Here is a 13,356-nt window from a genome sequence, read left to right on the forward strand (position 1 = left end):
CGCCTGCACAAACTAAACACAGCACCATATGCCAAGGGGAATACCCAACGCGAAAAAAGATGACTCTGGCATGCGTTACACGTCTATGCATGTGCCCCTGGCGTACGTTGACACCATGACTACATTTCGAGTGTTGACGATCGTATCAGACCAAACCCTAAGCATGTGGGCACTTCTTACTTAAAATCGGAGACACAGAACATTTGGTCGCGTAATGCAGCCCGAAAGAAAGAATCGGTGGCAGAGGAAATTGCTCCCTCACCAGAACAGAGGTGGGTAATTTGCATGATTGGGCTGGTCTTTCATATGGTAATACTGAGCTGCTCAGAATAGGCGTGGCTCTCACGTTATTGTTATCCACCCCGGATCGCGTTTTCTAAGAATCGGAAAGGCATCTGATGTCACACCTGCATCCATTCCGAATGTCATTGCGCGTAAACACAAGCCACCGGTGCCGGTTCCAATACACGTCGAGGGTATTTCGCGTCCGAGGAAAGGGCAAGTGCCACAGTTGTCTTCTGCGAGTCCCGACGGAGACGAATACGCAGTCGACATCACTTCGGATGATCCCGTACATACTTTCATTCCTTCACCATGCCGCATAGTGTGCTAAGATACTCATACAGTTTGATGCCAAAATGGGGTCAATCATTGTTTCTCTTCGCGAGCGGATGAGGTTCTACAAACTTCGCGTCACATGCAACGCGGCAAAGGTCGCGTCGACCTTTAACGAGCAATTCAAGCCTGAAATTATTCCCGAAGCTAATGACCCGTTCCTTGTCGACTGGATCCAGGACCCCTTGGAAGATTCAGAAGTTCTGGTCGGTGAACAAGTATGTGCCATACTTTAATTATAAGTGTTGTTCTCTCAATCTTTCAGGCACTCCGGTTGTCCGATCCTCAACTCTTGAATTATTCAGTGAAGTGGCCGATCCATGGAAAGAACTTCAACACCAGGGATTATCCGTCACACCAAATGATACTGGATGATATTGAAACTATTATCGGTACTATACTGAGTGAGAAGTTCAACGTAAGACGGCCTGATTACAAGGTTCGCCATCTTTGATCCTTTGTATAATTGGTGTCGTTCAATGCCACTAGGACTATTCTGTAGTTCTTGTGATCCCTGACTTCCATGATCGGGCATACGTCCGCGAATTTGTCAACATTCTTTTAGTTTCACTAGGCTTCAAGCAACTATGTGTGCAACAGGTGTGTGACGCATATATAAATATCAACGAGTTCTAACATTAGGCAGGAGTCATTGGCGGCAACCTACGGCGCCGGAATCAGTAGTGCGTGTGTTGTCGATATTGGTGCTGTCAACTCTAGCATAGCATGTGTGGATGAAGGTCTTGTTATCCCTGATTCGAGGTAAGGTGTACATGTGATGCAAAATTTACCGCTGATTATCGGTCAGAATCACGCTTAATATGGGAGGAAACGATATTACTGAGTTCTTGTACGTCCTGTTGGAACGAATCAGCTTTCCCTATCGCGATATCAATCTCGCACGATGGTACGACTGGGCCGTCATGGAGGATTTAAAAGCACGGCTATGCACACTTGCGGAGGTGAGTCATCGCAGGTCATGTCTTTGTCACCGCTTAGGAGTTGCAGGGTGATGTTGCCCTCAACCTGTATGACTTTGTAGTGCGCAAGCCCGGTAAACCCACGGAAAAATATGGCTTACGGGCATATGACGAGATCATACTTGCGCCGATGGTGCGTTTCGCTGACAACAGGCCTTCATCAATCTAACTGCCAAATGGCCCCTTCGATACTTACATAGTGCATATTCGAGCCCCGTGTGATAGAGTTCGACAGGAAGCACATTGGTCTGCGCTCCATACCCCATCCGGACGTCACTGAAGAAATTATAGAGCATCCGGTAGATGTCGTACGTATTCCTAGCCACGGATAGGGTTTATTCACATCATGCCGTCAGACTCAAGCGATGATCATCTCAACGCAACATCTACTTCCACCGCCTTCTACAGCGCCGACGGATGTCCGTCATTCTCCGATTCCCATGACTCAGTCACAGGATGGTACGTAAAACCGCCTTGCTGTATTCAAAGAACTGAAGCAGAGACTATTGCGGTTTTAGAGAATGGCGGCAAGCAAGAACAGCAAGAGGTTTCACTGCCTTCGACTGCGCATGCAACACCACCTCCGGCGGTAGAATCTTCCGCACAATCCACTGCAGGAGCATCGGGGGGAGTTCCTGCTGATGCTCCGATGGAAGTAATTGATGTGGAGAGCGACATCAAACCATCTCCTATCCCTGTTGTTCCTCAGCCTCAACCTTCTCAGTCCTCTGTACCAGTAGCCCCGAATCTCGGTATCGATGTCTGTTTTGAAGCAAGTAAACTTCCTCTCGATGTTGCTATCTTCAATAGTGCAAGGGCATCTGGGGGCGATGATAAAATTCGCAAGCACCTCCAGGCCGTTCTGGTCATTGGGGGAAGCGCTCTGATACCTGGAATGGCTCATGCATTAGAGAGCAGGTAAGTCGGGGAACATATTCACACATCATCAGATGTACTGAACCACTGGGAAAGGCTGCAGGCGATTGCCACTCCATTGGTCCCCAGTATGGACAAGGTTCAGATTATCCCCCCTCCGAAAGAGGTTGACCCTCGTGTACTGGCGTGGAAAGGTGCCGCGGTTCTTGGCAAGATGGATTCGGTTGCTGATATCTGGTTAACACCCGCGGATTGGGTACGTGCTGATTCGCCACAACTGCAAGTCAGATCTGGCTCACATTGTTGTTCAGGATGTTCTAGGCATGCGCGGTTTGAGAGAGCGTTGTTTCTATCTGTGATATTATGAATGCAGTAGCCGTGATAGGTCCCGCTAATCGAAAACACGAATACATACACCACGATAGTTGTACATTTCCAAATTACCGGTTTACAAAAAAAGAAAAAAGTCAACAATGATGAGTCTCGATGAATCTGTAAACCCTGATAAGTGCCATTTGATAAAAGTGATGACGAGTACTTGTCATTTCGTTTATTTCGTACTCGAAACTTTCGCTCCATTCGCATCAGTCTGTCTTATCGTGAACCTCACCCAGTCGAATTCATACTTCAAGTCTGTTTTTGATGGTGATAAATTCGTCCCCGTGCATGTTTATCCACGACGCAGCGAGAGACGTCATCTCCTGGCGTCCGCTTCTAATTAAAACGGTGCACTTGAGGAAAACTCGATGGATACTTGAGGAGTAACATGCCTTTCTTTTCTTGACCATTCTTGCCTTGCGTGACCATCTTGTCCCCAGTCAGAGGTAGAGTCGGCCTCCTTTGCGAGAGTGTTGATCATGCCGCGGATCGCGTTATCGGCTGTTCTGTTTGGTATGAAAGGGAAGGAGGATTCTGGACGGGGAACGTTATCTGGAGTGTACAATAATGCACTCCTACACATGGGACAGTCCACGGGTTCATGCCAGCTGCCACACACGCGATGCAATCGGGAGAAGAACCATTTGAGAATGCAAGTGGCGCAAAAGGTATGGCCGCACTGTCGTGGGTTCAAACTATATGGGCACGCCCTATGCATCAATCTAGTGTTGTCCATTTAGAACAGATAAACGACTCACATGATCTCAAAACACCTGTTGAAAGAACACATAATTAATTAAGTTCATCTGACAATGTTTGGGTTGCTTACAATGGACACGTAAAGTAGTCTTCAAGGTGCCGTATGGTGGTTCTTTCCAGCCGTTGTTTACATTCTTCGAGCAATGCAGATGCTTCTCTCTCCTTGCGAGATACAGTGGCAAGTTGTTTTTCGAGTTTTCGAGATTTGGATCGGAACTCGTTCTCCTTTAGGATTAATTCTGTTTCCCGGGCGGAAACATTGTCAGATGAAGGGGAAGTACTATGGGGGCCGGAAGGGGATGGACAACCGATAGGTTTCCCAAGATCATGCATTGCAGTCCAAAGTGCGGGCGGTCTTGCATGTTTGAACTGCCGTGGAGGCTCTGCAAGTGTGGTTATTTTTGTTAGGCGTTTGTTTGAATTTTGTGCGATGAGGTGGTGTGGCAGAGTTGTATGCGCTTGAATTACTATGATCAGTTGTAATGTAGTACGTCAACGACGAGTTAGCGGGTGCTTTAGGTTTGGAACAAAGTTTGTTGTGAGTTCACCTTGCACTCCGCTAAGCCTTGTGGAGCGCCTGAGGGTGAGTGCCGTGATGCTCCGTGTCATCGGCCTGTTCGCTGGTACTCGGGATGATGGTCTGGTCATTGTAGGGCGAATGGAAGAAGTGCTCGGGATGAGCGACCCGTTTTAGGAAGGTGCTGTGGATTGATTATCGTAAGTGCTAACTAGATCAGGAAGCTTGGCAACTTCTCGCATAAACCAGTCGGTGCACGGATGTCATATTAAGTGGTTCGTTCGTTGTGGCGCCATGATACTACTTCGGTTACTCAAAATACTGGCTGAATTACCACACGGTCAGCGTGAGGCATTCACGTATTCCGGAATCGGGACGTGCCTGTGCTATGCCCGCTGTTTTCGCTGTTACTAATTGTGGTTGAATACTAGGTTCCGATTGAAAAAAATGCTTCGAGAGGGTGCCGCAAAGTAATTAAGTTCGCATGTGGTTTGATGTACATTGTATGTATGTAGTAGTACATACGTACGTTTCACTTGCAAGCAGGGACCAGACTGCGCATACTTCCCGTGGCGGGCCGTCCCCGTAAATGACGCACTGAGACTCCATGCTGTGCCCGACCCGACAAGGGCGGCCGACCGAGTCATGCTTCTCCCGACACGGAACCGCGTCGAAACCTTACTTCTGCTTCCCCTGTTGTTTGATACTCCGCTGATGCAATCTTAGTCAGTATCAGTTTGTGCTGAAAAATAAACTCCCATGGACGACGTAAAGACTGTGCTCAGGTACGCTCAAATGCGCTTATTAGTCGTCTATCACCTTCTAAACGGCCTTAAGCAAACCACTTTCTACAAAGATCCTGCACAGGCTCGGGTCAGCTTATCAATGACGATGGGTCCGAGACTTGCGCCTGTCCGGAGGCTAGTTAACTACCCGATGCTCATCAGACGCGGTGCAAAGTCTGCCTCGGACTTGAAACCTGAAACAAACTTTGTCGCCATTTTATTTTCTGCGATGTGTATGTTTTCATAATGAAAGTGATCCGAGCCTGGGGGAATCAGATCGGGGTGATACTCATCCCGGAAGCGCCTCCAGTCAAAGTGGTTGGGACGTGCATCCACGCTGAGTCATGCTATACTTAATCACCGAGTTGACTGCTCATGTTAAAAGTCTGCCGATCGTATCAATAGGAGGATATTATTTTCCGTCGTTTGAATATATTCCGAACTTGTTGTATAATACATCCTCCGTCGTGGCTCTGTACATATGTAATTTATCAATCCATCGAGAAAAGTCTGACAGGGCTGGCTGTTCAACCTAGGGTGGTGACCATGTACACTCCGCACAAACGACGCCGGTTGAGCTCACCGCCATGATTTTAGTAGCGTCGAGCCACAAGGAATTAGTAAGTGGGGGCGCACTGTCATAACACTCGAGCGATGACTGCCTACCAACCGGGAGCTTTCACTTTGGAATTTGGAGATGCGCAGGCAATTTCATGACGGGCACCACATGCTACACATATCGTGGCTGCGCTCGTCCCGTCGCTTGCAAGTTAGGAGGAGGAAATCTGATAATCCAGTAGCAGTCACACTTTTGGATATAATGTGTGTGACTAATTGTGACGGCACGTTTTGTGGCTGACCGGCGGACCGCGTTATCTGATGATGGCATCAACGCAAAACCATGTGCATGATGACGGTATTATTGTGTTTTCAGAGCAGAGTACTGAACGGAACGGATAATTGGGGAAATTTGAAGCATGTGAGAACTTCCGTGGTGGACGCTGGAGTATAGAACAGTGCTGAATGGGCTTTGCGGCAAGCGGTTTTCAACTGGATGACCGAGAGGCTGGTCATGTGTATCGGGACGCCTTCGGGCAGATGTGAGGATGAAAAAAGTGAGTTTGACGATTGGCACGTAAACTACTAAATATAGAAATAATGTTCCATTAAAATGGGTTTTTTTTAATTTGAAATTGGAAGTTTGATCTTAGATTTGACATTACAATATTGAATTGAGAGAAGACAACGATCAGCGCGAACCGGTTGAGACAGAGACACAGCTCGTAGTCGCACCTGCCCGCGCGCTCTGCTTGGGGACGAAACAGTTGCGGATAGTACGCCCTCTTCATTTCATTCCGGTGCTTGGATTCATCACAGATTTGCTTACCATTTCATCTCTATCAAGCTTCGCGCTTTGTCACGTATGTTTTATTACTCCATCCCGTAACATATATTAACTCGACCACCTAATCGGACAATCTTGGTGTGTCAATATTCCTCGAATCCATTCAACTTGTTCATTCCGCAAGCCGTCTTCTTTTTCTAAGTCGGTTCACACATCCGCTAGATTCCGTCTTCTTCAGGTTCGCATCCAATGCAGGCACCACTTCTCCTCCAACCACCACCTCTTCTTGCTCTTGCTCAGCAGCAACTTAATCAGACGCGTCCTCGCGTTTCTCAACACTTCTTATTTCACGACCTTTCCAGTCTCTTGGATCCTCCTCATCCCATGACCGTAGATAATGATCATGATTACTCCTCCCAGCCTACGGGAACAAACTACACCTACACATCATCCCGAACTCAGTTCGATGAAGGCTCTCATTCAGATCCACATAACTTGTATGACGTAGCATCGTCTTCTCAGACACCTCAACCATATACTTCACTTCCAAATACTTCACCTACATCTAATTACACCTCCGTGTCCAATACTCGCACTGCCGAAGATATATCCTCAGTCAACGGAACTCGTTATGTTTCAGGTTCCCCTTCTTCCGTTGATGATCATCCGACCGCTTCATTTCCTCAGCCATACAGTGCTCCCCATCACCAGCATCATTTTCCTACATCGGCATCTTCCTATTCCCCACCGGATATGGTGCGTTACCCAATTACGTCGAACCTTAGCTCCCGTGGAACCGATAAATACGCCCATGCCCTCTTGGAACAACGCCGCATGTCCGAGCCAGCCATGTATGGCAGCGCAATAGGCGGTTATTCCACGAGTTCTTCAACCGATCTAGCCTCTGCGCGATATCAACAACTCCAGCACCACTACACGTCCTCACAATCATCCCCCAGATTGTATGGGAGCTACGCCTCATCTCTTCAACGTACGCTAAGCTCAGGGTCTGTGCGTGATCCACTCTCGGGATCATCGTGGAACAACAAAGATCAACTTTCATTACACTGTTACGACGGTGTCGACCTGGAAGAACCCATATCACCTCTTAACCCTAATTTCTCGGGTGGCGAGGGCTCCCCAACAATGGGTATGCCCTACGGCAGCCTTTCCGAGGAATATGGTCCATCACCGCCTGGTACGGGCACTTCCACATCCTCCAACGGGGCCAGGCGGTTCGTTGACGCTTCAGGCTCGAGTTCTGACGGTAAACAATACTCATTCGTGGCCTTGCCTGGAAACGCAGTCAAGAAGCGTCCAAGGCGGCGTTACGACGAGATTGAAAGACTTTATCAATGTTCATGGCCTTCATGCACCAAGGCATACGGCACTCTAAACCACTTAAATGCCCACGTCACGATGCAGAAACATGGTGTCAAGCGTAGTCCAAACGGTGAGTCTTCAACCTTTGCGTTTTACTTCGGTCGGGGTGTATTCGGTACCTCACGATGACAATAACGACTTCTCGTCATTATTTATAACCCTTGACACAATTACTGACTGTCCACTTGCAGAATTTAAAGAGCTTCGTAAACAATGGCGGAAGTCCAAAAAGGAGGAAGCTGATGCTCGTGCTGCTGCGTCAGCAGTGATGGGGAGGTCGGCTCATCATGCTTATCTCTCGCGCGGTATGCATGACTCGTACGCCGACGTGGATTACCAACTTCGCTCGCATCCGCAGCAAGGTTCCCATGTTGATCGGTTTACTCCAACCGCCTCTCCGGAGGAGATGCATGATATTGACATGCAAGACGTTTACGAACGCCGGCAACAGCGTTTCAGTGGCCTCTTCCCTTCCACTTCCCGCACTAGCAGTCCTACATACACCGCCACCCATTCATCAAATATGCCCTCATCGCACACAGCCATGGCCCGCCTTCCTACCAACAGCACGCTTTTGACGCCTCTCCCAGGTTATGAGCATGCGGGAGCCACCACAGACCTTAATACGTATGCTCCGTATGGTGTATACTCGGATAACCGTCCTGGTTCTGGGCATGGGAGCATTGGAAGCTACGATGAAACGCGACGGAGTGGATGATTTGATGACAAGCAGTCCTGCGTCCACGATCTCATTCCTTTCCTTTGGGATTTTATCACGATACCGCGGCAGTCTCATGATGCTTATGCCTTTTATGCCACGCATCAACGCCTCTATCTTTGCTGAAGTTATATTGTTCATGGTATTGACTATTATCCTACTAAGTACATACATTACTAGTTTCTCCTCTCCTTTTCCTATGCTGTCATATTTTATTCGTTCATGTTTGGGACACTCCTCATATTGCATAGGAGACTTTTTGCCCAATAATCATGGAGCTGTACTTTACGGATCATACTTGCCATCCTAGTAATAGTTACTTCTGTACATGAGTAGGAACGAAACAAATAGATTCTTGAAAGTTGGGTCGACAATTCATTCCTGACTTTTTCCTTTCTTCTGAATGGTCCGTGACTAACCGCTCATAAAATTTAACCTGAGAAGAGGGTGCCACTTGCGATTTTGAATATGTGCCACCATCACTTCTATAGAGGGCACGTTGTAATTGAAAGCTCCGAAGTCGTGAGAACATGATGTAACAACCGCACCCATCGCGATCACATTCATCGATAGAGTTTCTGCACGCGCTGCGAAGATTCATCCGAGTGAGCTTGTTTTTATGCAATTATTGCAATGCATGTTTGATGCAGGCGATATAATATCGCTTGTATTAGAGTGCAGTGCAAGGTGCCATGAGGTCGATATTACGCCACGCAACAGAAATCTAGCAAGACTGTTTCCACATCGAGCCACGCTCATGCAAGCATTGCCGCGCATGCTAAAGGACTGTACTGTTGCTGCGACGACGACGGTCCGTATATTGGCTTTGTGGCCGTGCTCAGTTGCGCCCGACTTTTCTCATGGCGGCCGCAAGTTTCCGCTCCACAGACAGGCACTTGGTTCGAGGCTGATCACAACTTTTTGATCAGAGGAAAATCACACCCTTGTCAATCCACTGATCTTTATCGTTCTCCACACATGATGGCTGTATGTATCCTTTCCTAGGAAGACCGGACATTATTCTTCAGACTCTGATGACCTAAAAGGTAGCTGAACTGACAATACAGACTTGATCAGGTTATTAATCTGTTCCTTCGAGGCAATGGCTCTTCCAGCTGAAACTCGATCCTCGACGAAAGAGGTCATGGTGATGAAGCTCTGCTGTATGACAGTTCCGAAGTCGAGTCATACCTTCGAGGCGCTGGGTGGGCACACATGGCGAGCTGCGTGTAGGGATGCACCCACATGGTCGATTGTGGAGGGCGATGATAGCGCATCATGTTGATATGATGGGTGCAGCATAACCTCCGCATTGCCGGTTGCTTGAACACCGAGTCGCCGTCTGGCCCTGCCAGTGCACGTCAAAGTGGCGACGCGCGAGTACTTGTCTGCGGCTTCATATTACGTGTATGTTTATTTGTACCGCGGGTACCGCATTTGATTGTTTTGACGGGCCGCCGGACTCCTTGCATGCTCAATGTATCGGGTGTGATTTGGTTATCTATGTAATAACAACGTATTGAACAAGTCGATATGTCTGTTATTTATAAGTAACAAACTTTAGAATGAGGTTCAAAATCAATTTAATTTAAAGTGTGTACATAAAGGTTTACAATTGTTCTCAATGACGAATAAAGAAATATCAATGGGCAAACGTCATCAGTTTGAGAAGCTCCACCACTATTGGCCACGACAAAAAGATTTGATAAATATATGAACGATAGACCCCTTTAGCGTTCTAGATCTCAATGCCTGCCACTGTGGGGATAATAACTTTGTAGTTGGCGGCCGTCACGTGTTGATTATCTCCTTTGGTGCTTATGGCACTGCGTTTCAGAATGCCTCATATCTGAGAAGCCGGTCATGTATTTTTGTGATGGATCTCTACCTTGGTCGGTTCAAAGGCCGAACGCGAGCGAGGAAGGGTACTTCTGTCAAAGATGTACGGCAGTGGATGCTAGGTTTAGTGCACACCGTCGATCGGCGAATTACGCGCAAGACACGTGAAACTTGTCATGGGTCGTGTCAGCTTATCTTGTTATCAGATTAAACAACTTACCGAACGAAACAAAAAAGATTTTGCGCCGCGAAAACAAGGTTGTAGTCGTTATGTGATATAAAATTCCTTCACATGGCCATGCAGTACTTCCAGAGCTGAAAGAGGCCTTTAGAGCCAAGTAAAAAAAAAACAGCAGCTTGGGGTAGGCTGTTACGGAGCTCCTAACTCACCGGTGCGGAGCTGCAGCGGATTATGAGACTACAAAAAAGAAAGAGAGCAATAGAGAGCACGCCACTATCAGTCGAGCGGTCTGCCGTCACGACAGAAAGTGCTGCGGTGATCTCGATGAGCGCCCTTCATTGGCACCCTCGTTTTGATATGTTACACCATGCCCTAGACGGTCGGGACACTGTCAGAATAGTGTTTGGTGATCGTTCCTGGCTACGCCTCCGGTGAAGTTTGTCTGGCTAGACCAGGATTTCCAATCGAGTGACAGTGCCCCTAATTATGAGAAGAACTTGCGAGCGCAGGAGATGGGCTTCAAATTGAATGACCACCGCAAATACTTGGAGTAGCCGCCAAGTGGCGCGAGACCGGCACGTACAGGATTTAAGCAAAATGGGGGCATGTACGAATGAGTTGTTGACAAGAACTTCAAGTTGAAGCGGACATATGTTTGAATAGCCACGTACTGCGATCTGGGCTAAGTGCGCGGCCGCCCATGCCCTACTAGCGAGTAGTCTAAGTTTGCGACGACTTTTTTCGGCATGATTCTCCGCGATCGAGACTCTTCAAAGCTTCATGACATCTTGACATGTAAAACAGTCTTTAGTCTCTGGCTGGTTACCAGGCAACCCCCCGCAGCATGATCAACCCCCCGGCGACATGCGTGAATCCTGACATCATGGCACTCAGTTGATGCCCCGCAGCTACAGCTCAACCCCCGCTCCCCAGCTCCCTCAGTCGTACTCTCTGACTTGCCCGTTGAGACTTTGTATCACCATTCACACGATGACCGTGCTTTCTGACTTACCTATCGAAGTTCTTTTGGATAATTTATTGCCTTGGCTAGCAATTCCAGATCTCATCCATCTGGGACAAACAGATCACTTCTTTGCACGATTGTGCAACGATGAGACATTCTGGAAGAGGAAGTTGGAAGAGGATTTCAATTTTACAGATGAGAGGACCGCACGAATAAGCGGATGGAAACATCTCTATAGAGGTTTACTCAACCCCAAGACTTACGTATGGGGGTAAGCTGTCTTATTATTACGCGATCCCGTTACTCTTCCGCTAAGTCGAATTATTTCACCTAGCGAGACTTCAAAGGGAAGATTAGGATTGAGGAAGATACCAAGCACAACTCTTCGTGATGTTCCATACCCAGTTGAGTTGCAGATCAAATCAGGCGCGCGTATAGTCAGTCTCTCAGCCGCTGGATGGTACGTCGTCGTCGTCGTCTCATACGACAAAACTGCTCATGTGACTCCAAACAGGGCATTCTTTGCACTGGACTCTGCTGGTAGCGTACATGTGTGGGGTGAGTCCACAGATTATCGTGCGACATTAAGGACAGAAATTAATATCGCACCCAGGAACTTTGAATGGCACCTCGTATGCTCTACAACACGATGGGTACTCCGAATCGGCAAAACCAGCTCATACACCATTGAGGCTTGACATGCCATCTCCTACGCGGAGCATTAGGTTTGAGTGTTTTCGTGCGTCGAATAAAATACTTATTCACATTTATTAGTTGTGGGCGGCTGCATGCTACTACGCTGGACGATCAGCATCACGTTTGGACCTTTTTAAGCTGGGGCCGTCCCTTCAGGCTCGACACACCGGCACTCAACGCAACAACGTTGGATTCCACACCTGCGCTGGTCGAATCTGGCTGGAACTTTTCGTCAGTCCTTACCAAATCTGGTGATGTGTATGTGTGGTGGCCGTTCTCTGCACCTCTCAAGGACGTCATCGCTGCACAAGATGTGGCTATGGATGCCGCGAATCAAAGGGCTCACGCTACAGAGAGTGGTGTTATCCCATGCTCGACATGGGAGCTTCGCCAAGAACCCACAATGTTACCACCGCTGCCTCAACTGCCGGAGCTGCCACTAGGGTTAGCGGAACCTGTGAAACTTGTCAAGCTTGCAGCTTTGGAGAGTAGGCTCATCGGTTTGACTAATCATGGTCATGTTCTCTCGATTCCTGTTGAAAGCGATGTTGCCGTTCGGTCTGAGAGATGGGAATATGTGGGTTAAATTTATTCGTGGAACAATAACTGCCTCATGCCTTTTCAGCTTCCTAACTTCTCTGAAGTCGACAAGGTTCAGCAGCACCCCGCTTATGTTTCTTCCCAGTTGAAGCCGCCGCAGAGCTTGCGAATATCTCATGTAATTATCTCGGCAGAGTTTCGAACGTTCCTACGTTGCTGAACCGTCTCCCAGATCTCTGCGCAATTTCAAACCTTTGTTGCTTATTCTCCCGGTTCCAGTTCTGTCATTCTCTTGGGTTCTCACAAAACACATGCCAATTCGAATCCTTTGATTCTCCCTGCACTTCAAAACAACGACGTTATCTCTGTTGTTCTTGGAGATTACCATTACGGTGCTCTTACATCCACCGGGAAGCTTTTGACATGGGGTGAATATTCTCGAGGTGCACTCGGCCTCGGTGATCCTGGCCAGCTTCCTCCCGGTCAGCCAGGGGGATACGGGACTGAAGCACACAGGAGCGCTGCTGTCGCCAACGGCGGTCCGTATCCTCCGGGCATCTCCGAGCCCGCGGAGGTCAGCTTTGGTCACGGGAAAGCACAGAGGGATAAGATGTTCTGCTTTGCCATAGCGGCTGCTGGGTGGCACATGGGAGCTCTCGTCATTGATTTGGAGGTGAGATCTCGGCTGACTGGGTTCTGACTGGTGATTAAACTCTGGATCAAAATAGCCACCCACGAATGTTCAGAATGATAACGACGAAGACGAAGGCCCTCCCATGC

The 13,356-nt window shown here is 48.2% G+C and overlaps 4 protein-coding genes across 4 annotated transcripts; 3 read left to right on the forward strand and 1 right to left on the reverse strand.

Annotated features, from left to right (window-relative positions):
- Positions 1-28: 28 nt before the first annotated feature.
- HD556DRAFT_1434112 (uncharacterized protein) lies at positions 29-2,830 on the forward strand (the record flags this gene model as incomplete). Its single annotated transcript, XM_041305291.1, has 14 exons — positions 29-102; positions 150-272; positions 334-571; positions 627-833; positions 881-1,054; positions 1,105-1,215; positions 1,262-1,377; positions 1,424-1,577; positions 1,624-1,728; positions 1,796-1,903; positions 1,952-2,054; positions 2,096-2,513; positions 2,568-2,727; positions 2,783-2,830. 14 exons carry the CDS (start codon positions 29-31, stop codon positions 2,828-2,830), a joined length of 2,139 nt encoding a protein of 712 aa, XP_041155517.1.
- A 261-nt stretch (positions 2,831-3,091) lies between these two features.
- On the reverse strand, positions 3,092-3,941 carry HD556DRAFT_1245460 (uncharacterized protein; the record flags this gene model as incomplete). The annotated part of the gene is made up of 4 exons (XM_041298534.1): positions 3,092-3,169; positions 3,226-3,559; positions 3,608-3,622; positions 3,679-3,941. The coding sequence occupies 4 exons, from the start codon at positions 3,939-3,941 to the stop codon at positions 3,092-3,094; spliced, it is 690 nt and encodes a 229-aa protein (XP_041155518.1).
- Positions 3,942-6,122: 2,181 nt separating this feature from the next.
- Positions 6,123-7,851, forward strand: HD556DRAFT_1404955 (uncharacterized protein). The gene has a single exon (XM_041303950.1). The coding sequence runs from the start codon at positions 6,505-6,507 to the stop codon at positions 7,765-7,767; it is 1,263 nt and encodes a 420-aa protein (XP_041155519.1). The 5' UTR covers positions 6,123-6,504; the 3' UTR covers positions 7,768-7,851.
- A 3,515-nt stretch (positions 7,852-11,366) lies between these two features.
- Positions 11,367-13,276, forward strand: HD556DRAFT_1245397 (regulator of chromosome condensation 1/beta-lactamase-inhibitor protein II; the record flags this gene model as incomplete). Its single annotated transcript, XM_041298530.1, has 7 exons — positions 11,367-11,611; positions 11,675-11,800; positions 11,855-11,898; positions 11,954-12,065; positions 12,115-12,613; positions 12,662-12,754; positions 12,809-13,276. 7 exons carry the CDS (start codon positions 11,367-11,369, stop codon positions 13,274-13,276), a joined length of 1,587 nt encoding a protein of 528 aa, XP_041155520.1.
- Between the last annotated feature and the right edge of the window lie 80 nt (positions 13,277-13,356).

The sequence above is a fragment of the Suillus plorans genome, assembly GCF_016647745.1.
Source record: "Suillus plorans strain S12 chromosome Unknown HD556scaffold_70, whole genome shotgun sequence".
NCBI classification, from domain to species: Eukaryota; Fungi; Basidiomycota; class Agaricomycetes; order Boletales; family Suillaceae; genus Suillus; species Suillus plorans.

Coding starts and splice junctions, on each gene's coding strand:
- HD556DRAFT_1404955 (XM_041303950.1), top strand. CDS start 6,505: ATGCAGGCACCACTTCTCCTCCAACCACCACCTCTTCTTGCTCTTGCT.